The 27,699-nt window shown below is 32.0% G+C and overlaps 1 protein-coding gene and 1 pseudogene across 1 annotated transcript in view; one reads left to right on the forward strand and one right to left on the reverse strand.

Annotated features, from left to right (window-relative positions):
- LOC149897559 (uncharacterized) overlaps positions 1 to 27,699 on the reverse strand; it is a 67,607-nt gene that overhangs the window by 24,065 nt on the left and 15,843 nt on the right. The window contains exon 2 of the mRNA XM_090116187.1: positions 5,297 to 5,394. Coding sequence (XP_089972313.1) covers positions 5,297 to 5,394 — 98 coding nt within the window. The remainder of the gene's footprint in view (positions 1 to 5,296; positions 5,395 to 27,699) is intronic.
- LOC149897560 (U2 spliceosomal RNA) lies at positions 22,309 to 22,425 on the forward strand (annotated as a pseudogene).

Consider the following 27,699-nt stretch of genomic DNA (forward strand, 5'->3'; position numbering starts at 1 on the left):
GCATATCAAACTAGCTGTTAATAAAAGCAAACAGTTTTTGCGTGAATATTTACGTAAAATTCTCATCGTTTCATTGAATACTGTTTGTGTAAAGGTTTGTAAAAACGTAGATACGTTGGAAAATCTATATTTTTGTTACTCCCACACAAAATCTGAACGTAGCATGATATACCTATTTGCGGGGAATGCAAACAAAATAAGAAAAACAAAAGCTTACCGAAGTTTTCGTCACATGTCAGTGGAGTTAAGATAAAACAACATTTGCAGTCGACAGCTCTATTCACTTCAAACTCAATCTATTAGGGGTTACGCAAGTGTATTCGTCGCGTTACGTACGAAAGATGTACAGACGAATTTTAATGTAAAATTCCTTAAGGACTAAAATCTATTTTTATAATAAATAAATAATAAATAGATCTTTATTTCAGACACACTATCAATATTTATTTAATTACAATTACAATTTTGCTTAAATTTAGGACAATTAACTATTCCAATTAAAAGGAATAGGAAGTTTTTCATTACAATTACGGATACAGAACACTAGGGATTCGATGACTCATAATACTTTGTGTCATTTTTTAAGCGGTGTCTTCGTTATAAGGTTCACAAATGTACTTATACAGGGTGTACCAAAAAGTAGTGATGAACGGAAGCTGAGAGGTAGAGGACCTAGAGAGCTATCCGAATCACCCCCATGTATGTTATGCGATTTTTCGTATTTTCGGAGTTATGACGTTTTTTTCAATTTTTCACCTATCGCCGAGTACGATGATATTTTCACTCATGCTGACGTCAATGATTGCGGAACATGCTTGATTTTTTTTGTGTGCTAAGCTGAAAGATAGGCCAATTCAGTATAGTAACATTTACTATCGTTAGATCTTTGAATGGAATAAAAAAAAAGAATTAAATGGCAAGAAAGATAAAATGACCCAGTATGTTCACCACTTCAAGGGCCCGTAAATAATTAAAATCACATAAAAAAAGTTTTCCATTTGACTTTTAAAAACTTGCTCTATCTATCAAATAGCTACCCTGAAAATTTCATTTAATTATTCAGAAGGCTTCAATCGAAAAATTTAAATCTAAATGTGGTAAGTGCAAAAATTGAATTAACATGATGATCATTAAAACCAATAAATAGGTGTTTAATTACCAGAAATTTTTAAAATAACCCCGCTGTTGCTCAATGCAAGTGCGACATCACCGTAAAAAGTTGTCTTTTAAATGTCTGAATGCCCTTTTATCATTTTTAATGGTTTCTTCTGCTACTATGAATTTCCGGGTTATTTCGTCCAAATAGTGGCAGTCTCTCGTCTTTGTAGTATCCCCACGGAAAAAAATCAATAGGGTTTATGTCCGGGGACCGTGCAGGCCAGGCTAAAGGGCAAAGATACCCTGAAAGATGGATTGGTCGTTGCAGCCTGCGCATGCGCCGGTGACGCCTGCCTTAAAGCCTGGCCTCCACGGTCCCTCGACCTAAACCCCATTGATTTGTTTCAATGGGAATACTAAAAAGACCTCGGCTACTTGAGAGAATGCCACAATTTGGACGAAATAACCCGGAAATTCGTAGTAGCAGAAAAAACCATTAAAAATGATAAAAGGGCATTCAGACATTTGAAAGACAACTTTTTACGGTGATGTCGCACTTGCATTGAGCAACAGCGGGGTTATTTTAAAAATTTCTGGTAATTAAACACCTATTTATTGGTTTTAATGATCATTATGTTAATTCAATTTTTGCACTTACCACATTTAGATTTAAATTTTTCGATTGAAGCCTTCTGAATAATTAAATGAAATTTTCAGGGTAGCTATCTGATAGATAGAGCAAGTTTTTAAAAGTCAAACGGAAAACTTTTTTTATGTGATTTTATTTTTTTACGGGCCCTTGAAGTGGTGAACATACTGGGTAATTTTATCTTTCTTGCCATTTAATTCTTTTTTTTATTCCATTCAAAGATCTAACGATAGTAAATGTTGCTATACAGAATTGGCCTATCTTTCAGCTTAGCACACAAAAAAAAATCAAGCATGTTCCGCAATCATTGACGTCAGCATGAGTGAAAATATCATCGTACTCGGCGATAGGTGAAAAATTGAAAAAAACGTCATAACTCCGAAAATACGAAAAATCGCATAACATACATGGGGGTGATTCGGATAGCCCTCTAGGTCCTCTACCTCTCAGCTTCCGTTCATCACTACTTTTTGGTACACCCTGTATATTCAGTGCTCTGCTGGACTCTTAACCAACCAGAAAAAATATGACTTGTGCTTATTGCTTATCGTCAATATTTTCTATCTAAACGCAGTTACAAATCTGTCTCGAAAATTAGAATAATAAAGTTAACTATAAGCTGAACCACGTTCCTGTTCAACAAGAGTTTACTCTAAGCCCAAAATTCATTTATATTTTGGCTTCTACATGAAAACTGAAAATCGAACCGTCCGAACCGATGTAGCTAGTCCCTTATTATATTTGGGCGCTACCCAAGTGCTACGTGTGAAATAGTTTGTTTTGTTTGGCAAAACTGTCTCAGTTCTGTTAGTACAGGTGCGGGGAATGTTTGCGATTTTATATTTATTGTCGCTAAGTGTGGCTGCACTTTGTTTTGTTGCACTCGTTTTAGCTGGATAAACAGCTAAAGTTTATGTGTTATCATAACTTTGGTTTATCTCTTTTAATATTATGTGCTCTTTTTATGCCAAAAATATTATTGTTACATTCGGTATTGTACCGTCCGGCCAGGTCCTGAAAAGTAACTTTGTCAATTTGTTACAAGCTACAGCTTTTCATATTATACATATAACTAGACTATATTATTAAATGGAAATATGCCATTCAATGCCATGTTGTTTTCCTAATTTTCTACAATTTATTTCAATACTTTTCAGAACCATCCTCAGCTTACTTTTTGAACTTTTTCTTTACAGTTTTATTTGTGTTCGTACTATTCAAGCTTTTATCTGATTTAAGAAAATGCTGTTAGAATGTAAAGATTTCGTTCCACATATTTTCTAACGACGTGCTCCAACTGTTAGGATCTGAAGTGAGCAATTTAGTTAAAGAATACGTGAAATTGGACATTAGGATCGCGTGGCATCGTAACCCAATACTTATTAGGCTGGTTGTACACTTGACTCAAATATTTTTTTTTTAAATATACGAAAGAATAGCAAAATGTGTTTTATTCAGTGTGTATAAATAAATAGACTCTACATGTGTTTTATTTACTAGTAAAGTTTACCAAATCACGCTTTAAAATGAGTTAATATTATAGTATGATTGCTTAAAAACAAAAACTAAACAAATCAACATTATAATTTCAATTAAATGCTGATTAATAATTTCATATGATATAACACACGATGGATCCTGATTGTATAGATAGCATTCCATAAATTCTCTACGGTATAAATAAAATTCCAGTACAAACAACAATATAAATGGTAAAAAATACCCATTGTATTACGTACTTAAACACATTGTAGCGAATTCTAGTACTTTTTCACTCGTAGTTGGACAAATGAGTTCCGAACGTGAGGGTTCACACTTTAAATCGATTAAGGAAATGGTTTCTGAAATCTATTGAACCTTTGTCGAAATACATGGCTTCGTTAAACTTATAAAGTGAACGAAAAAGAGTTCGGAATGAGGTTTGACTTTAGCTTGTATTATACTGTTATGACTGGTGCTGTTTTTGAGAGAATGTTATTTATAGGTAGATACTAAAGAAAGCAAATAAAGGTCTATTCTAACTAAAATTTATTTAATTATAGAGCAGTTATTAACACATTTCTTATACTTTTAGGTGTTAACAGTGTTATTACCAAAACAGTTAAATATAATCGAAGAATTAAGGATTAAAAAAGTCGTCTGCACACTCGTAGAATATTAATATCCTACTTTTGACCCTACAAACCGAAGCAAAATTTAACTGTATAAAAGAACTTCATTATATATTATGTTGATACAAAAACATTCGCTTTGCGTTACAGGAAATTTAATTCCAACGGGGATAGAGATGCAGGAAGCGTTAATCGAGATAAAAAGATTTATGCTTTAAAAAATACGCACGTAAATTGTGATATTTTAAAGAGTTCTGTTTATTTGTTGTTTACTTCTGTAAGGGCCGATTTTTCAATGCTTGGATAAAACTTATCCGTCCAATAAAGTATTACACGATAATATTAAAATTTCACGTAAACTGTCAAATACGGGCAATTAGAATACGTTTTTAAAATGGTAGTTTTATATACATTATTCGACGAATAAGTTTTATCCAAGCATTGAAAAATCGGCCCTAAGATGTGTTTTGTTTAGTCTATCTTACAGGTATTTCTACTACTCCCAAAGGTAAGTAGGTATTCTATCTATAAATATAGTAAAACAAAAGAAGATCGTGTATGGTCACGAAACGGCTAAATGGATTTTAATGATAATGAATTGTTAGACTTATTACCGCGCGTCTGCATCAGAATTAAAATTGTGAAAATTTTAACATCTATTAAAAAACGTCTTCCAAGTGAGAAGGATCTAAAACTAAATTTATCAACAACTAATTTATATTCACTAGTAATTGAATATTTATCACTTTATATACTGATATATTGGTGACATATCAATCTACATCCCATATTATACCATATTGTTATTTATAATATCTTGTCAAATTTAGCGTAAATTGAGAAGGGCTCAGATACCCACATCCAACCCTTCCTATCCCTAATTTGCTACTTTCAGAGTTGATGTGTAGATGAATATGATCGTTTGTCGTCTGCAATAATTAAAATATCGTTTTAGTTTTGTAACAACAATACTTTTCGAATTCATAATGATGAGCTATCCAGTTGATATAGTTTATACTCGTAAGTATTTATTTTAAGTGAATACAAAATGTTTGAATAGTCTTAATATTTAATAATATTTATCGAAGACGACATGCTATTCTGACTTTCCGATTAGCTGTCTTTCAGACTATGTAGAGTAAGTATCATTTTTAATTGAATATAAATAATTATGGTTGATTTCACAGCCTCCACATGTCCTATTTAGTTTATCTATCAGTTAAAATAACAAACAATGTACTATTTTCGCTACGTAAATTTACTTTAAAAAGGTGCCATAAAACTTATAAAAATATTTCAGCAGCCTGCAGTGAAATCGCCCCTTCGTGTTTTATTACAATCAAAAATAATGTAACCCTTTGGAAATTTGTATGCGGGTCGTTCCTAACATTGAGTGCACTCGAGCGTATCCGGGGGTCAAAGCTAGTAAATCACTCACTTTGGGATGGTCTCTGACGGGCACGACCACACGCACGCACACCTTCACCGGCTTGTCGCGTGTGATGTCCAGCATTCTTCTTTCGCCGCGCCATTCACCTGTGAAAAAATGAATTATATTAGTTTTTATAGCCATTATATTATCATAGTATAAAGATATTACTAGCTCCACTCTAGGTATATTATATTTAATTTTAATTGAATGAATTCAATTAAAATTAAATATAGGTATACCTAAAGTGGACTATTATTTAAAGATTTTTTACAAAGGTATGCTATAAGTAAGTGTAGACTGTAGAGTAAGTATGATTCTATTTTTTTACGTCTGTAAAACTGTAGATAGTAATTACGACTAATTGGAACATACTAAGGTGGAATATCTAGCATTTTGCTAATTCGATTCTCTATATCTTTTGTAGACCGAAGACTAGTTTTTATTAGCACATAATATAAGGTTGAAATTATTCCTTTCGCTAATTTGATTTCTCTCTCTTGTATTCACCTAATAAAAAAGTGGAAATATTTAAATTGAAGTCGGTATTTTCAATTTAAATAAAGATTCAATTTTGAAGTGATCAGATACATTCGAACAGAAAACAATAATTAGCTAGTCGGTTTCTATTTAATTTTAACAGACTACAATATCTGTTAGTGACATAGGTAAATTCTGCACAATTAAACTCTATCCAGCGTTACATGTATGTCTTGTACTTACACTCAGAACAATTAATTTTCCCCGAAGACAACAAAAGCGCAAACAATATCATATATTATCAAACGGATAAACTGTTTAACAATTAATCTCATGTCAACGTTATACTTCATTAGCACTGTTAATGGTGCTACAGATTAAACAATAAGATGAATGGAATTCTGAGATTTTCAACGTCTCACATGTGAAGGGAAATCCGTTAAACACCGGTACTGTAACGTCAAAATTAATAATCTGTGCAGATAGGGTTGCCAACCTATACTTAAAAGAAATAAAGCTTATAAGGAGAGAAAACAATACTGATGCATAAAATACACGACCCGACTGAGATCCTCAACCTCCTACGTTTTCTGTTGGTTGAAAAATGCATGGTACCTATATTCAAGTTTGAGGAGTAAAGTAAAATGTATTTTATTAAAATGAAAAATTTCATCTATAAACATCTTGTATTTTCAAATTTAAAATTACTTACATTAGAGGAAAGTAACCAAATATGGGCTACCATTTTGTTTTTGGGCCAAAAATAAAAAACTTTTTGAAAAATAAATTTTTGTTTATGTAATAGTAATTAGTCATACATTTTTTCATAACACCGTAACAGTCTTATTTTTTTATTAATAAACTATAATATTAAATTTGAACAAAAAACAAAATTAGAAAAAAGGCACCAAATATGGACCAGACCCTCAAATATGGGCCACCTATGTATTTCTTAAGAAAAACAATTATATTATGTTAATATCTACGTAGAGATCAAAGAAATTTGGTAATTTTAAGAAATTAATAGTTTTACTTGCAAAAGTCGCATATCCATGTATCAAATTCTGGCCCAGCACAATCATTATGTGCCCAAAGCTCAAGCACCGAACCCAGAGTTCTCCACTTGTATTCTCTGAAAAAAGTTGCTGGCAGAACATACATTCTGCATCTGCAGAAGTAGGAGCATCTTCGCCGATTATAGGATCAGGATCAGTGTCCGAATCTAAGGGGATATCCTCTTCATCTTCAGCAATCACCAACATAGCCCATAATCGAAATTCTTAATGAAAACAAACCTAACCTTGCATCTTTTAAATAATAGAAAACAAATAAGTAAAACTTCCAAACACATGAAATTAAACTCATATCCTACGAATAAAACATATAGTCATTACACTAATCCCTTATTTTCAATGATAAAACAACATATTTTTACGTACCCTACAAAATTTTTCGGCAGCGGTGCAGTGACGACCTCTTACCCCAACAGCAACTCGCGCCACACGGATGAGATAGAGTGATTGCGCTCATAGGACGAATCAATGCGACAGAAGAAAGTCATTAGTTGCGGCTTTCGATTGTTTGTTTTTGAGAAATGTTACTAGCCCATATTAAAGCACTAGCCCACATTTAGTTACTTTCCTCTAAGTATTATATCATTTATGGTATTATTTTGAAATGATTTTTGTTACGCACTTTGCTAAAAACAAAAGTTTGTTTAATCTTGCTCAACAGTTACTGTTAACAGTATATTATATTATCTGTGCTGTTAACAGTATAATTCTGTCTCTAATAGTATAATTGGTAGCCCTATGTTAACATAGTTCTGGCATACTCGGTTACACAGCGTTTTGGTCAATTGCCAGAGTTCGGTTATGTTAAGAGTACGAACATTATGATATCTTGTGTATCAACAAGTCTATAATTTGTTGCTATTTGTTCTGTGTATTAATGTAACATGTATTTGTAATAATCGTATACGATGATTAGATTCGATAGTATAATGATTCACATACCTATTATGTCGATGTTAACAAAAATAAAAGTTGCGCCATGAAGGTGTGTGAATATTATTTCATATTTAAATTATTATAGTTATTTCCGAGTAAAATGGTATATTTTAATATGTTGTAGAGCAATTATTTTGTTGTACTTGATAAATTTTTTATTATCTGATGAATCGCAATGTTATAAAGGATCTTAATCTTAAAGTATGAGTTGGTGTGGAAAAAATTTGGTATGGAGGCAAATATATATTCTTTTGGCATTTTTAGGTAGGCTTTATATATTTTCAGTTTGATTAATAAATTATAATTAGTTCATATTAAAGTTATAAGGTACAAAATCGATAAAAGTCCCGATAAATAATTAGAATTCAACAATAATACGTTATAATTAACTTCCGCGAATTTCTAGACTTGAGTGACTATAAATTTTATTCATAAACTATTTGGCATGAATTGCCGTTCGCACGGTGTGTTGGTTGTTTGCCAGATATCAAAACGAAATAATTAATGGCCAGCGACCATTGTTAAGTCTAATTTGAATTTAGAAAATTTATATTCTGTGAAACGAGGATTTGCTGAAAAGAGGTTTTATAAAAAAACATCGTTGACTGAAACTCCATTCAAAGGATTTTTAGCGTTGGATTTAATTTCCTATGTGTCAGCTCAATAAATCAATAATTTTATTCAATAATCAACCACATATATTATCAAATTATCATAACTATATTGTTTCGTTTATTATTACATAAAATTAAACGAAATAATTTTAAACTAGCACTCCATATAAATGGAGTAAAGTCCACTGAAAGGATTTGCCTGTTAACATATATAATTCTATTATGGTAATGTGAGTAACAATGCTTTATTTAAATATACTTTTATTTGAACTGCATTTATAACAAAAACGAAACAAAAGAAGTGAGTTTCTATTTACTATTAAGTAAAATTTCATATTACAATTATTCATGTATAAATTTAGTTATAATTTTGATTCATTTCTCTTGTGCTGTTTTCACGTTTTTATTTTTTATCTATAATGTAAATTTTCAGAGAACTTAGTCTCAAATAATGTTGTTTTTCACTTACCATTATTAGTATACTAATAGGCTAATAGCATTTCTGACAGGCTAAAAGCTACCAAATTTCGACTCAAATTTTACCCGCCTTATTTGCGAATCAATAAATAGAGATAATAAAATATAATATTTATATAGACCATAGATAACGTAAACACGTCTATTTGACTTGACCTGGGAATAGTTTGTATAATAGCTTGATCGTTGCGGCTTGCCAAATCAAATATTGAAGTTCTAGTTTGGAAGTTAGCGAGCCTCTACTCTCTAGAAAGTGGAAAGAAGTATTGATCAATCTAGCTTAGACAGCGTCTATTTATGTTGGAGTTTTGTTGGTCTAGTGGTTAGCAGTTTTCGTAGAAGGTGGTAAAGGTGGTATATTATGTTGCATTATAATGCATTTTTATAAAAAAAAAAAATCATACTAAATATATTACAAATGTTGGTCTTGTGGTTAGCATGTTTTTGTACTGAAAGGAGGTGAAGGTAGACGTTTATATGTTGCATTAAAAAAACATCATACTCATATTATCTTATATATATTAATAATCTATATATTAATATCTATCTATATATATGTTACGGCTAAAGGTAGGTGAGAACATAAACTTAAGATTAGCCGGCTAAACTTAGGTTTATTTTCGACGAGGTGTTAATGTTAGTTTGTTCTATCTTTAGCCGGCTAAACTTAAGTGTAACCGCAGGCCCGTGGCTAAAAATGTCGGGGTGGGTAGATTTGGTTACTATAATACATGTAAGGAACAGGGCGAGTGTTTTCTGGCACTTCGCCGGCTGCTGCCGCAGCACGCTCGCTGCGCTCGCTCGGCTCGTGCGGGTCTTAAGAGTTCTAACCTAACCTAACCTAGCCACCAGCTTTCTGCCCTGAGTCGGGGTGGGTAGATTTGGTTACTATAATACATGTAAGGAACAGGGCGAGTGTTTTCTGGCACTGTGCGGGCCCCTCAAGCCCTCCACCGGCCCGGCGCTAACCAAATCTACCCACCCCGACATTTTTAGCCACGGGCCTGCGGTTACACTTAAGTTTAGCCGGCTAAAGATAGAACAAACTAACATTAACACCTCGTCGAAAATAAACCTAAGTTTAGCCGGCTAATCTTAAGTTTATGTTCTCACCTACCTTTAGCCGTGACATATATATTAATAATCTTATAATTATCTTATATAACTTTCACGCAAAAACTGCTACCGATTTTCATGAAATATGGCAAGCACATAGAGGGAAACTTGGATTAACACATAGAATTTTTATTCTGGAAATCTCACAGGAATAGAAACTATACGAGTTTTTCTTTGAAAACGTGGGCGAAGCCGCGGGTGTAAGCTAGTAGAGATATAAATAAGGGAAATTAAATATTTCAAAAACCGTAGAGTATTGGAAAGCCACTTAAATATGTACCTATAGGTAAAGCTGTCGGTGCTATCGGCTTAATAGATCGAGATGAATCTTCCGTTGTATCTATGAGAGTGATGGAATAGGAAGTGCATTTGTATTTGTGCATATGCCTATGCACATATCTTTGTACTCGGAGAAATGTGCCGCCATGCTTGAAATCCGATCAAAGGGAATCATTTGCTTTGGTATTGGTATAAGCAAATAACGGAATATAACCACGAAAATCATATTTATTTACCTTCTAGCGGTCCGCCCCGGCTTCGCCCGTGGTACATATTTCGCAATAAGAAGTAGCCTATGTCCTTTCTCGGGTATCAAAATATCTCCATACCAAATTTCATGCAAATTGGTTCAGTAGTTTAGGCGTGATTGAGTAACAGACAGACAGAGTTACTTTCGCATTTATAATATTAGTATGGATTCATTACAGGCCCTTGACACAATATAATTTTGCATCATTGCAGTTTGTCTTAAGTTCAATGTAGACAATGGTAACAAACAAGATTCAAAGATACCAAAATCGTCGTCTTACTCCATGACGTAAGGGTATTGCCATGACGCGCCCTTGAATTTTACTCTCAACGCGCCTAAAGAAGTTCCACTTCAAAGAAAAAATAGCTTATAATTTTATAAATTTAAAGAATAGAAAAAGCATTTGAATGGCATAAAAAAACAAAATATCAAATTCAGTTTATCAGGTTGATAATGAACCCTGTGTCATATTTTATTACCTTAGTTGTATGTTTCTATAGCGTACCATACGTATGTTCCCAGTTCCACATTTCAGCGGCAAGTAAATCGGACTTCTAAACCTTTTGCTTTATTCCTATCCTACAAATATATACGAACCCAAATCCCTTTTAGCTTGAAACACTAAAGGGGCGGCGTGTGCTGAATGTATTTTCTCAAATTCCCGGAATATACTGTAAAATAAACATTTGAAATCTTCATATTCTATATATGCAAATAAGTACTACTTTTTTAATCTATTATAAGTTATACAATACTACATAACATAGGAGAGAAATATGAAAACTTTTTAAACTACAAATATTTTCATATATAATAATAAAAACTAAAATTAAATTAGAACTACGTATTCAATCGAATATTTACCGCATTCTAATTCTCAAATCATAGTGGCATTTCAATATTATGGCATCACTATTATCGAAGCTAATAATAGCAAAATAAATTTGCTCGTAGTCAACTAAAATTGTATAATGGTTTCCTTTACCACTGCCAAAATCAAAATTTCCCTGTATCGACGTTCCGAATTTTGCGCGGGAAACTTATTTGACGTTTGCGATTGGAACAGATTTAAAACTTGTAACAGATTTAACAGAATAGAATATCGGTTGCGTTCAGAAGCGTTCAATGTTTTTGTTATTTACCGCAGGGAATTATCTAGTTTGCAACTTGTTTATCTATTTAATTAAGTTGAAAACGGAGGGATAAGCGGGTTGCACGTGTTTCCTTTCGTATGATATATTTCCTTTGTTTGCCGTGATATAATTTATTCCCTGGAGACACGGTATTGTCATGGGTTAATCGAACTAAATGTACGGTTAATTGTTATATTAACATTTTGGTTATGTATCTATTTTACTGTATAAATACGTGATAAGTAATAGTTTCAGTACTGACAAATATGATTATTTCGAGAATAGAGAACAATATTTTTTCAGAAACCTTTCAGGAATTATGGAATTGAAATAATTTCATACGATTTATTTTTACTCAACAGTTCATATGTTTTCACATTGTTGGTTTACAGTTAATATGCATTGCAGTGTATAAATAAAGAAATATTTAACATACATTTAATAACTCAGGCCCCGGAATCACAGACACAATAGAAAATCTATAGTGTCGTGGACCGATCGGGCCGTTCGGGGCTCAATGGGTTAAATATACCTGTGTACCCTTACTTACATTATTACATATTATGTATAACATAGATAAATAAACTTCTTTATAGGCTAACAACCCTTCTCACTATAGAAATGCGGGTTATATTCACACAAGTAGTGACCGTAAAGTTTTAAGCATTTAGTGATACAATCGTAGATGATAGGGGAACCCTTCTACAGAACCGTGGTTAACTAGTTTTGGTTATATTATACTTTATAAATTGTATTTGTATTGTTCTGGCGATCCTTATTTCGTATTACTATGTGGTTATTATATTCTCTGTTACGTCCAACTTGTCTGACTAAGTATATAGATAGTCAAATATAGAAAATATAACCTTTTAAGATATTGAAACGAATAAAATATTACACGATAAATGGTAAATTAAGTAGGTAGTTTATAAGTTTATCTATTATCTTCTAGTAAATAATGATAGAACACAATTAAATAAATCTTAAAGTAGGTAATTATGGAGTTTTAGCAAAAAGCTTTTTTAGCAAAAAATACGTTATAACGAACTTAACTTTTTATTATTAGGTAAGTGAAAAATACTGGCCGCAAATAAAAAGATTATTCAGTTCAAATAATCTCTTATTTCATTAAAGTTGAAATATCTCAACGAGAGACGTTGATCTTATTCTGAAGTTGGTTTCATAAAAAGTTTGGAATAAGCGAGATAGTAAGAACAAAGGGCTCTGAACTTTGTTCTTGTTGAGATTTACTTGGTGATTTCGAAGATTTTCAGTTCATTGACTGATTATTTCCGATACTTTTTGTACAATTAAAAAGTGTTATTATTTATTTTGGGATATAAAAACCGCTAATCCAATGTAATGCGATCTAGATTAAATATTAATATTATACATATGAAATGTATTTTCTTAATTACTTGTAGAATATTTTTTTTTATATTTATAGCGCGTACCATGAAGCAGTAAAAAAACCTTGTTCGAAATTAAATTATTTCAGTAGGACTTTGTAGTATGCGCACACATGCGTCTTCCATATGTGTGTATGTTGCGTGCTTATATAAAAAAAGAATAAGACATTCATTAATCTTTGTAAAATATCTACGTCTTATTGTTCAACTAAAATACATGGATGTTTTTGTTCACCAAATTAAGGTGAGAATTTAGTTTCCATTGTGAAAGTTTAGGAGGACTACATTAGACTCGTACTAACTAGTTTAGACTTTAGGTTTCAGTTGAAACCTGAGGCAGATCCAGTTTGATATATGCTTCCAAACTTAATACGTCTGCTTCTTAGTTTAGATGTAAAATGGACGGCGTAATATAATATTCTGATGTGGAGACACTGACAGCTATGTATATGTATTTGTTTGTTCCTTCTAATACAAGCATAGGTATACAGATATCGTTAAGAAATACATATACCTACCTACAATTTTAGGAAAAAATATTTATCTACTTACTTATAGTGCGATATTTTGTAGATGTCAGTGGAGGAGATTCAGAATTAATTCGAAACTCAGAGCCATTTAAATTAAATATTATAATTTAATTTAAATAGGATCGTTTCTTTCCTTACTAATTTGCATTACAAATACTAATTGACCACAGTATGAAATCTGTGTGAGCTTACTCGTATTTTATGTAGAATTAAGAGAGAGTTTTTAATCGACACAACAAGGTAATTTGTAAGGTAGGTAGGTAAAATTTCAATAAATTCATTCTTATTTGACATAATATTATATACGACAGAAAATGTTAAAAAAATGATAGCCATCTGTAGCCATCACCTAAAACTATCAAAATGTATTAATTGTAATAAACAAAAACCAGTAAACATAACAGCTTTATCATACACACGTGCTTTTTTCAACATATTATATTATGTACATAGAATCACCCACTTTCTCCACGTCTAGTTCAGACGAAAATCATTTGTCAACTACATAGTTAGTAAAAAGGCAGGTCCACACAGAGCGAGCAGCCTCGCGAAGGTATTGCTGCGTAAAGCTTGGTCAGTGTCAAAGAATATACTACTTGTATACGTAGTATATTATTATTAGTCTGTGATACTACTCTCTAACGAGTCAGTGTGAACGTGGCTCAACTTGATGAACGCGCTGTCCTCAACCAATCTACCTATAAATTGTCGTACTTACTAATAGACAATAAGACTCACACCGTTTTATTACAAAACATGTACTAAGTAAAAACCGGGTCTAGAACGTATTAAAACCATGGTGTAAGTAAAACTATTACAAAAGATGTTTTAGCGTTGAATCACATCCACAAGGACAATAGACAAGTACAAATTAAACATCTAAAAAAATTAAAAACTAAAGTGAAATCATCACTTTATAGTCTGGGTTTAAACCCAGTCAATTTGATGTAAGAAGATGGACAATTGCCTATTAGAAGGTCGTCAAGGTCGCCATACGCCATACACACTGACCGAGCCCATTTTCGTAGCAATCGCTTTCGTAGCAGTTGCTTCGCGAGGCTGCTCGCTCTGTGTGGCCTAACCGCTATGTAGCAAATGATTCGTGCCTAATTCCGTCAGCTTTCAAATGTTGAGACGATTCGAAAATATTGTGTACCTATTGAATGTTTTACATTTTATTGAGGTGGAAATTAACGAGATGTTTAGGATTAAATTGGGATGAATGAGAAGTCTTATAGGATCTTGATCGTTATTCTTGGGTATTAAATGATAGCATTTTATGACTCCAATCGAAAAAACATGATAAAATATTTATAAACAATTCATAAAAAACTGCTTTTTCTAGTTAAAGTAAGAGTAATTTCATCTCTCAATATTATATCAAGATTTTTTATAATCAATAATCTCTGTTACCTACTGTACAATACCTGAAAATTTACTTCAAAAACAGTATCAATTCAACAGCGAACTGTAAATATTACGCTTCCAGAATAAAAAAACTGCAATCCCATTGAATCGATATTCAAGAACACTTCCATAGATACCTACCGTTTGATGCTCTCCCGCATTCAGAATTCAGATTCAGTTACAGAGGAAATAAATAAAAATTCGCTGCACTATATCCACTATCTAAATGAAATACTGTAGCACGCATCAATGATTTGTGGAACTTTATAATGAATGCAAAAAACTATTAATTTTATATACCTGTTTTAGATACGCCTAGTTCCTTTAGTTATAGGTGTTTTCTTGTGATTGGTTTTGTCTGTGTCCTCAATCGTTGTTAAGTATTTTAAATGTAGTGATTAATAGTGTTATTTATTAAATTGCTTCACTTAAATCGATTTGAACCAATAATTCGATTTATTTTAAAAATCCATATTTCAGATAATTAACTTATTTACAAGGTTAAGATGTAGGTAGTATGTTGTCTGATATTAACCGCAAAGGAAAGAGCTAATATCCTTTACATAAATAGGGAATCCTAGTTTTAACGATCGGGTAATATATAAATAAATAAATTTATATTTGATTCTTTAAATAACTTTAATTATGAATTAAAAAAAAATGCTTACAGTTGATGCTATTGCTATGCTTCTTGAATGCTTAATGTCTGATATCCTTCGTTCAGAATTTTTAACTATATTTTCCATCTATAATACCAATAATATAGGCATAGTTTTGCCAATGAAAGTTCCGATTCTTCCATGTCAAGACATGGATTATTCATTCAACTTCATCCATTAAACGTGTTTACACTAAGTTGTCCAGCTCTTTCAATCAAAACTTCACTTGTTCACAAACTTATCTACATATTTACAAAGTTCTTGGGTCCATCAAATCCAAACTTTACTCATCTTTTAAACATTTTCTCATGAGTTCCGCGATGTATACGGAATTGTGTTATCGATATTATTTATAACTAGCTTGAGCCTTCGACGCTGTCTAGGTTATTTGACGCATTTGTTTTTTTTTGCGGATAATAGGAAATATTTCAAATGTAGCTTACCTTCCTTGTCTGAGTTTAGACATTAGGAAAAGTAGGTACGAACGTAAGTATTCATAATATGCATTTGGGTATAAAAGTGCTAGGTATTATTCCTTCTTAAAGAACTTCATTTTAATTGTAATCGAGGTTATTAAAACTATAAACCTTCACTATTTTCAGTTTGCGTGCGAGCTCGTGACAGCAGTTCCTTGTTTTCTACGCATTTCATGTTTTGACGCGGCGAAACGTTGTTTATTATCTTGTACCTACAAAGTTCTATCATATCATAGTATGGACTTACGAAGGTATTACATTCCTGGAACAATTTGAATATAACAGTAAATATACCTGTAAGCACGAACATGATAACCGTCAAAAGATTAAAAAGATCGCTCCTTTATACTTCTCTATATTAAATGCTATGCTATTTAGCCTTCCCGTAATAAATAAGTCACATCAAAGACAAAAAGCGTTGTTCCCCACATTCGCGCCGCTCCGCCACGCTTCGCTTCGCTCGGGAACCTTTGAAGTTACAATTTATAAGAATCCACGGTAACCTACTTTTAATTGCGCCAAAAGAGCTGGCTCTATTTCGCTTTTATGGCCGGATAAATCCTTTTACAGAGCGTTTTATTATGCTTTTTATTTGTAAACTTTTGCATTCGGATTATGTTCTTTACGACTTGTGGAAGTGTGGATGGAGACAGGTTAGGGATGAAGATGATACGATTAATGTATATTACGTCATACTGGTTTGCTGAGACGTTATTGTCTGTCTTTGGTGAATCAAATATGACCGACATATTTTGATTGAGGTGAAACGGTAAAAAAGTAAACACTTTGCGGTACTAATTCGAACTAGTCTACATTCATAGTCATTTTAAATACTTTCTGCTGAATTGAATAGCTATAGTAGTTATATAAAAATAATTTACAAAAAAAAACAATGTAATTAATAAAAATGATCGTTAAACTTATTATTTTAACGTTAATTAATTTTCAACATGTACCTAACGTAAGTTTAACAAGCATGGTATTTCAATTATATTCACACATAGGTATATACTTACATAATATATTTTCTTACACAGTTGAAACCGAGCTTTCATATTGCATACAAACATAATATTAAAGGGACTGTAAAATCGCTCTTGCGTGTGATATTATAGGTAAAACTATACTGTACTTGGCGTAGCTCCTAATGATGTAAATGAACGCTCGTCCCGATAGTTCGTGCTAGATGTTATTAATGTTAAAAGACTGGGCACTAAATAATTCGACGTTAAAATGATAAGAAAAAATACTTTGTTTTAAAAATACTTGTAAATAATGACTGTGTGAATCTAACAAATGACGACGAACATTTCAACAATCACGTATGGTTAGGGAGCCAGGTGCAAATTTGGTTAACTATTTCCTCTCAAGAGATAATTCGTCAGACGCATGAGAGTATAGTATTATAAAGCCTCGTGAACGTCAGCTGGCGCTCGGTTGGGGGGGTGAGCGGTTGTAGCCTCCCACGCACATAGGAAAAAAAATACATTCATTCATTCATTTCCTCTCAGCTAAAAATTTGTCAAATTGTAGCTAACCCAATATCTCAACGAAAAAAAATAGTCAGCTGGTTACAACATGGTGTATTATACATCAGCTGGTGTCTCGAACATGAAAGTTAAATTTAAAGAAAAATTTATTTTCCGTTATTTCCTCTCAAACAAAAATTTACCTGATGATAGCTTATATGTAACTGTGGATAAATATATATGTCAGCTGGCTGTATCTTGGTGGAAAAACCGTCAGTAGATACGGGAGGCTACAACCGCTCTTCCCCCCAACCGAGCTCCAGCTGACGTTCACGAGGCTTCATAATACTATACTTTGATGCATTTTACTAATTACCGCTTGAGAGGAACTTGGTCATAAAATCTGCTGCTGGCTCCCGGACCAGTAGATAATAAAAACACCTAAAAATAAATTAAAAACGGAATCCACCCACACTCACAAATAATAATCTATACTTAAATATTATAAAGCTGTAGAGTTTGTAATTGTTTGTTTGAACGCGCTAATCTCCGGAACTACTGGTCCGATTTGAAATTCTTTCGGTGTTAGATAGCCCATTTATCGAGGAAGGCTATAGGCTATATATCATCACGCTAAGACCAAAAGGTGCGTAACAATACGGGTGAAACCGCGGAGCACAGCTAGTTGACTTATAAAATAACACGCTTTTATGAATGGTACTCGTAAATGATTCGTGATTGAACAAAAATGTACCTAATTCAAAATGCAATTAATTTTAAAATGATCTGGCAGCGTTCCCGAACTTCACTGACTAATCTCAATAAATCCATTGACAGGAATTGATGGTTTTAAGTGGGCTTTGGTCCACAAATTAATGGACTTTAATCTACTGGGTATGCCAAGCGAGACGGATGGAGGGGTAAGCGGAAATTTCGGTTTTTACGTCTAGACAAGGAATTTGAGCATTGATAGATGCCGCCTTAATTAGGTATTCTATCTTCTTCGTTTGTAGATTGACGGTTTTTAGAAAAGATAGCCGCGATGCTATTTATTGCAAGATTTTCAGTTTTGTAGGTTCGCTTAGTTTAATGTAGTAACGTAGTGTGATAAATCATTGTAATAATAATTAACAAAAATAAATTGGCTTGCATAATATAAAATCTTGGGTTTAATTCATGATAGAGCCTATATCACAGTATTTCAATATATTTTAATACTGTGCCTATATTATCTAGATATTTTATAAGTTAATTATTGAAACTGGATACCATGTAGTCATTCTTTACTCTCGTCCGCGTGATTAGACATTAATCCTATGGATATAAAGACGCATAGCATAATATACATTATACATACCTATAACTTATACGCAAATTATTATCCAAGCGAAAACCGCTATATCATGTGAAACAGAAGTTCGTAAGTTTGAACTGTCTCATTATTGCCATGAATATGCGCCAATAAGCAGAACTTTGAAGATATTAAAATGAGGCTGGCAATGCGCTTCTATCACGTATCGTTCTCGGTTGTCTGGAATGTTCTCGAACATTCTAGAAAGATTAAGAAATGTTCTATACTACGTTTATAATACAGAGGTATCGTATAGCATAAACATTACCTATTCATTATAGTGGAAATAGGATAAATGATGTAGGTTGTTTAAATTTACTTGAAATGTTTTGAAGGATTTTTTTGTATACAATAATTCTGTTTTTCTCTAATAAGCACGTGGATACATCATATAATTTATTGATATGATTGAAATTTGAAATAGAATTATCATTACGTTTATAATAATATTTTCTACATGAAATATCTTCTCTATACCTATGTACAAAATTCTCGCTAACCATATCTACTCTTCCGAAACGGCTGAATCGATTATCATGTTTTTGTGCCAATTAGTAATAATACAATAATATATTACTGAATAATAATAATAATTTTTATAAATAAAATGTACATTATATTGAACACAAGTGAAACTCAATTTTGCAACATTGATTGATAAATGGTGTGCGAAATTTTATACATTCATGATAAGCTTGTAGTGAAATGCAATTTTAGAGAAATTGTTCGAAACTGTTGTGAAAATTGTGTTCAATTAAAATACCTTTATTTTGACTGATATTTTATACGTTGATTAAAATGAAAATGAAGTTTTTAATATGAGACTTTTTTTTAATTAGGAGATGTTTCTATTAAATTATGATGAATTATACAGAAACTACCAACCATTCATTTTTTTATATTATTAGTGAAATATAGGGGAGCTAGGCAAAATAATACCATTCATGATAATTTAAATAATAAATATTTGATATTGGATACGACGGCAACTTTATATCTGACTAGCTGTGCCCCGCGGTTTTACCAGCATTCATCCTTTCCTGTCTAAGTGTGTATATATAGCCATAGGTATATACTTCATATATTGCCTTCCTCGATAAATGAACTATCAAACAGTGAAATAATTTTTCCAAACAGGCCCGTGGTTACTGAGATAAGCGCGATCAAGCAAACAATCAAAAAGATTCTTCAAATTTATAATACCTACATGTATTATAGATGAGACGACATAAACATTAGTGTCTGTTACATTTTTGTGATCAAATCTGATAATTATAATTTATAATAAATAAAGTTCAGTCTTAAAAAGCACAGTCTTTTTTGTTTAAGTAATAACTCTACAGGTTAAATTGTTATATTACCTACAGCCTTCGTGGCCTGCGTCGAGACCACAGGATAAATTGCTGGGCTATTAAGTATGAAGGTAATTTTTCTAGAGCAGGATTAAGGCTTCTTTTTGTACGTACTAAAGGAATTTTACTAAGGCAAGTAACTAGTGGATTTTATCAGAAAAAACATGGGTACTTGATGGATAGTAAAACATAGTATTATATTTGGTATCTGTAGTAAAACATAATAGGTATAAATATTTTATACTGAAAATGTACTATCAGCAGTGGAGATTGAAACGATTATAATGACATTTATTGTATTTTAAATTGATTGTAACTGTCCTAAAAATCCTCGATGTTGGTACAAACACAATATAAAAATAACCTACATAAATAAAAAAAGTTTAAACAATTTAAACTAGGGATGTAACGATACATGATTTTGCCGATTCGATACCGATACCGATATTTGTAGTAATGTATCGGCGATACCGATACCGATACCGATATTGATGGCTTGGTAGAAAAATAAATAGTGAATTATGCATAAAAAGTTACCAACATTTAACAGAGACAACTGTTAATCGTATTCTTTTAAATAAAAATGCCAAATCAAAAAACAACAAAACCATTTATTTTAGTATTATTATTTTACGAAGTCAGTTAAACTTTAAGTAATACACATACAATCAGTACCTAATAAAAGTTTACTATAATTGGTAGAGTTTTTTCAGAAAACAAAGTGCGCACGCGCGGGCGGCCTCCCGCATCGTTCATTGGGCGCGGATTTTTTAATTATTTGATGTCAAAAAAATTGGTTGTTTGTAAAGTAGGTTTACGATCGAGATGTTTACGTGATAACATAATGCAGTGGCAGCGCTCGAGATGAAACGGGAGATCGGTCCGTCTCTCTCTCGCTATACCTGCGATCGCGCTCGTGAGGTTTTGGTGTGACACAAGTTTATGAACATGTCACCCGACTAAAACGATTTTAAAAACGTTATCACGTTAAAAATTAAAAAAATTCAAAATTATTTCTTTCTTTCCTTTACATAAACAAATTTGTGATTGGAACACTCCTAGTAAGCAAATAAAATGCTTGTGTCAGGAGGTTCCGCTCTTCCTTAACACTATTACAGAAACAGAAATAAAACAATATGAATGAATACAATGCAAAAACATAAAAGAAAAGAAAGAATTTAATAAAAAATATCGGTATCGGTTGATTTATTATCGGCGATACCGATATATCGGCTTGCCGATATATCGGCCGATATATCGGCCGATATATCGGTATCGGTATCGGTATCGTTACATCCCTAATTTAAACTAACTATATTTACAGTTATAATATAGCTTCAAAGAACGATACACACACATTTACACATATATTCAATTACACGTCATACATCAGCACAAATATACGAAAAACACAACCCTTCTAGCGCTCAAAAAGAAAAGCCCTTACGCCCTCCATTAAAAATTTAATAAGCGTATTATAATCTTAATTAACAATATTGCAAACGTTAAAGCACTCTGAGTGAAACGTAGTCCTTATGAAATGAAACTCGTAAAGGTAGACTTGAAAAATAAATTCCCCGCATAAATCTCGTGAACATCTTGAGCTGGGGCCTAAAGTATAAATAAAGCATTTATTTTGAGTCACCGTGTAAGTTATGAGAGATTATTTTGAAGTTTTTTTTTTTTGTGGTTTGTAGGGGTATTCCGGCGTATTATGTGCTTTTGTCACACGCGTGGTTTTTGCTTAAGCATTGAAGTATTAATTACTAGCGGTCCGCCCCGGCTTCGCCCGTGGTACATATTTACGTTTTCTCTACATAAAAACCATCCTCGTACTTCAAGGAATATAATAAAAAAAGAATTATCGAAATCGGTTCAGCCGTTCTCGAGTTATGCGCTTACCAACACATTTTGCGATTCATTTTTATATATAAGATTATGGTTTTAGTTTATTTATTCTCGATACCTTCATGGTGTAAACTTCTTTTGTAGGAATTTACAGACAACGTTATATAGCCTCGGCCTTTTGGCTAAGATCAAAGTGTAGTATCTGTTCTTTTCAGTAGTGTAATTTTTATAAAGATGCTCAATATTTTTGAACACGTGGTATTTTTTTTATTACCATAATATAATTTAGTGTCGATATTTCCTTTATTTTCAAAAGTACGCTACAATTAAACTGTGCAATAAACTGTGCGGGTCACATTCGTGTGTGTGTTGTGTTGTGTTATATTTAAGTTGTTTTTCAGTATTTAAAATTTCATAACGATACATCAAGGCTGGAAAAAGCCAAATCTGTAACATTAAACTATATTATTACTGAATATTTGCTCGAAGCTACGCTTTTTTGAAAGAGTTATTGCACGCCTCATAAGCGAAGCGTTGAGGTGGGTACTACTGTCACTTCGCGCAAAACATCTGATTTTTCAAACTTAAAATGTCTTTATGTATCATACATTGCACTTGTAAGATAATACATACACACACATATTAAGAAAAAGCACTATTTTTAACATTCATGATATTTTTGATGTCATTTTTGTTATTTAAACTAGTTAAAAAACAGTTTAAAAAAGTTCTGTCTTGGACGTCCGTGTGTCTGTATGTGCGGAGGATTTTCTTGTTAACACGATAGCGACCGAAATACTTTACTAATCGAGTCTTTTTTTTCTCTTACGCTTGAGTATGCTCAGGAATAGAACCCTTTCATTTTTCAGGGTCTGATTCGATGTGGTTTAATTGTTATTAAATAAACAAAAATAATAATTAATAAATAATTATTAAAAAAAAATTATGAGGCGTGCACTTTTGGATTTTCAACTAACAAACTATTTATAAATACTATATATAATACTATATATATACCAAACTATTTATAAATATTCTGTCGAATTAGGTTGCTTTTTTTTTCCTATTTACACATATATTTTAATATATAATATAATTTAAATTCCCCTGTAGTAAACTGAAATCCTAGCAGGGACGAATGCATCACATTAGCATACGCTAGATGGCGTTGAACTGAATTATTCATTCAGGCCATATATTTTCCGGCGAATAACCACGCTCACCTGTGACGTCAATTATGTTTGTAATTTGATGAAATTATTATACATACAACCAAATGGCAGATAATAGTATATAAGACTAGTTTGTCCCTTAATGAAACTAAATATAAAAAGTTGTAGGGGAATAAGTAAGTCACTTATTATTTAATAGAAAAACGTGGAATGTTTTAATTTACATCATAATATTGGATCTCTTTGAATAAGAAACTTTGATTGAATTTAATTTACCAGATATAATATTGGCTATTGATAGGTACCTAGTTTTTCTTACTTTTTTTTTCAATGTATATCATAATATAATTTTTAATGTTAAAAGACAGTAAATCAATAACGTATAGATTTACATGTAGGACTTTCTCAAATTATCTGACACATAACTATATAATATAGTATTAAAAAATCATTCTCAAACGCTTTTATTAGCTTCACCTGCATATTTATAGATATGTAACCTATAAGGTAACCTACATGTTTGTGTGTCCCTCTCCTTTCCTCTCTCCTCTCCTTTATACTCAATTTGACCCATTTTAAACGGACAGATTATATTCAAAATTTGTACACTTAGCAAGGAGCAAAATACAATCATTTCATGACCTTTTAAGCGTGTTTTTTTTTTAATTTATTTGTATACACCTTACGAATACGTAAAATAAAGCCTCTACAAGCCACATCTAGTCACTTTAAATCCTAAGACAGTATCTCAGACCGTATTGTGGTGAGATGGGTTGCCACAAATCGAGGACATGGCAATAGTGTAGATGTATAGCATTGGTGTGAGATGGGTGTGAGCTTAACCGCGTTGTCTTGTACTTCCTATAATATGTAAGACTGCATTTCGTCATTTGAAATAATGTGTTTTTAAGTTTCTTGATCAGAATGATGGTTTTGAGGGGTATTGTAATCTCTTTTTGATGATATTTTATATGTAGCAGAGAAATATATAGATTTATTACATACTAGGTACCTATTCTTATTGTTTGTGATATGCTGCATTTGCCTCATTACATCAAATCATAAAATATTTCAATAAAAAAAAATCAGTTTTATTTGTATGCAATTCTTTTTTTCCTTCTAAAATCACGAGTTCACCTTCCAACCCAGAAAGTCATTAACACAGTCACCCAGCAGGTAAACGTTAGAACATCCGCCCCTTTTCCACAAAATGCAGTCACAGAACCCACATCGAAAACAATTCTATAAAACACTACCAAAGAGTTGGAGTAAAACGTTAAACAATACTAGACCCGGCTCTGTTTGATCGCTACTTCCAAACGTTACATTCCTTTTTTAGCTCTTTTTATTTAAAAATGCTGGCGTCCAAATAGCGAATGTGAAAGTATTTTATTTCATTGAAACTGTGTGTGTTTTTTTGAATTGGAATAAATAAGTTTTGAACATGGTTAAGTTGGGAAAAATGGATATTTAAAGTAAAGTACATACTTACAACTAACATACCTAGTTGATAAAAGGTATTTAGATTATTTAAAAAACTGTATTGAAGCTTCGTATCATCTGTTAATTAATTTATTGTAAGTAAATTAATATGCTATTTTTTTGGGATAGTATGGGATTTTTACCCTCATAGGAGGCCCGTATCCCAGCAGTGGGAACGTATATGGGCTGATGATGATGATTATGCTAGTTTGATGCTAGTAAATGTATAAGCAGTAAAACATAATGAATAATTATTTATTCACGTTATTAAATATTTTTCATGCTTTGTTTTCTTAAGTTCAATTCCATCCTATATTTTCATCAATCAATGAAGGTACTCCATCTGCGGTTTATATTTATACCTACAAAATATTCATGCTCCAAGAAAATCATGTCACCGCAAAACAAATAAACAAAAAGCATCAAAGAAAACACTCGATTTACTTAGGTTATGTAAATCTTTGCCTGTCAAATTGAAAGACAAACGGAGGTAAGAGCATACTTGAGTTACCTCAGATATCTTTGAAGATTAAGCGCCCTTGAAAGCCAGAAAAATTAATTCGCCATATTTAAGGATACTGTTGGAATTCACCACACCTGAACTTGATTTATAAGTGATATTATTATTATTTTACAGAATTATCAACACTAATACTAAATCTCTTAAGAAAATACAGTTCTTCTCATATTTTCTTATATACAGGGTGTCCCACTTTTGGTATACTAAGCTCAAAGGAGGTTATAGTTTTGCATACGCTGAGTACGTAAAAAATACTTATAAAATTCCAGACTCAGTTTTTTTTCAAATAGATGAATTCTTAAACCTCTATGTGAACACCCATAACAAGCAACGCGCCCAGCTTTGCTACCAGAACGTGACCTATCGTTTAAGATTATGTTTTCATAGACAAAATGCTCACATTAGCGAAGCAGTATGTGCCGGCTGCGCGAAGCTAGAGAAGAAAACATGGATTTTCAGGAAAAATTTAGCAAAAATTTTTTGATGTAATTTTGTTGTTTAGGTATTTTTTACGTGATCAGTGTGTGCAAAACTACAAGTCCCTTCGCGCTTAGTATACCAATAGTGGGACACCCTGTATAATAATAATATGTATGTAGGTATGTATTTCCAATAGGTACGTGATAAAATATGGAACAAATATTTATACAATTTCTGAACACATTCGAACGAAAAAAGCGTGTAACAAACATGTCAAATGAATATTTCTATGGTTCCGTTTCAATTTACAATTCCCAGTACAACGAATAAAATATATTATTATTACACTTCATATTACATTTTCTCGTACAAAAATAGGTTTTATATTAAGTAGGCGTACTTTATTATAGTTGATATTGTTATTTGTTTTCGCGAATATTCGCTGACGATGTTCCTATGCGAAATTGATTTTATCCCAGTCAAATAGGGTGATATTACCGACGTGGAAAGGTTCCTTTCTTTTATTTTTAGTAAGTTGTTTCGATAGACATTTGGGCTTTACCCGAGTTTGAGATTACGATCCGTGATAACTACTTTATAAATATAGTACTTATTGGATTCGCATAATCTTGTCCTCCTATCTTTATAAATAAAAAGATTATGTGTTTGAGGATTTCTAACATGTATTAGTAGTACCTAATACGTGCTAATACCTAGGTACTACAAATAAGTGTTACTTTAGTTTGAAAAAAATCAAATTGAAAATATATTTCGTGTTTTTCCTATTAGGATATATAGTTAAAGTATTTATTTAATTTATTTTTATTTATTAAAAAAATATGTAGGTATTTGTTATATCATAAAAATATATAAACAGTATAGTCTGAAATATAAGTATAGTTTTGCATATATTTATAACTATTTTCACTAAAAGTAAGTTTCAAACGACACTGTTACTCCCTAATCCTTACCTCAAAGGGCCATGCTTAAATCAAAAGTGCGTGACAACCGCTTGACAGTTTTGTCCCTCATCTATGTATGTATGTGTGTGTCACATAAACGAATTATCCTTGCGTGTGTGTAAAAAGGTTAAGGGATAAGTTTGTGAACTTATTTTAGCGACTTTTTGATATGAAATAAATAATTCCTGAACGAAACATTACTGAATATTGCATAAATAGAAATGAGTGGAATAATAGAAATAACGAACCCTTTGTATTATAATGCCCATCAATTTATATTTATAGCTGGGCTTAACTGTAATAATGTGACATTTGTTTTTTTACTGTGCTGTTAGTGAGCTCATACATAAAACTGAACAAAATAAATATATTTAAAAGTATTGTATATTTTACTAGCTGTGCCCTGCGGTTTTACCCGCAGTGCTTCACTCCTGTTGATCTGCGTAATGTATAAAGCCATATATAGCCTTCGACAAATGGGATATCTTACACTGAAAGAATTTTTCAAATCGGACCAGTAGTTCCTGAGATTAGCGCGTTCAAACAAACAAACAAACTCTTCGGCTTTATATTAGTATAGATGATGTTCATATAATTTCTCCCTAGATTACACCTTATCTATGAATGAAAAAGTATATGAAATGATGCCCTAATCTTTACAAAATCATGATAGCTAAAATATTGCAATCGTATAAAAACTATTTTCCGTATGGTGGACTGAATAAAGGTATTCGAGACTAGCAGGGTTGTCGATTTAGAAATTTTAGAAACCGTGAATAATATGGGCAGATAATACATGAAATGCTCAATATCACTTTTATTTTGCTGTTGACCTTTTTAATAGGTATATTTTTTTTATAAAATTTAAATTTAAAAATATTTTTTTTTATTTAATTCGTACTTTAATATAAAATATTCAAATACAATTTATTGTATGTGAGTTGTAGGGTCTTGATTATTGAAACAGATTATCCAACTACAAATAAAAAGCAATTTA

This window comes from Colias eurytheme, chromosome 25 (assembly GCF_061535395.1).
Source record: "Colias eurytheme isolate Ceu_HAF_F1 chromosome 25, ilColEury1 Martin Lab GWU primary, whole genome shotgun sequence".
Classification (NCBI taxonomy): domain Eukaryota; kingdom Metazoa; phylum Arthropoda; class Insecta; order Lepidoptera; family Pieridae; genus Colias; species Colias eurytheme.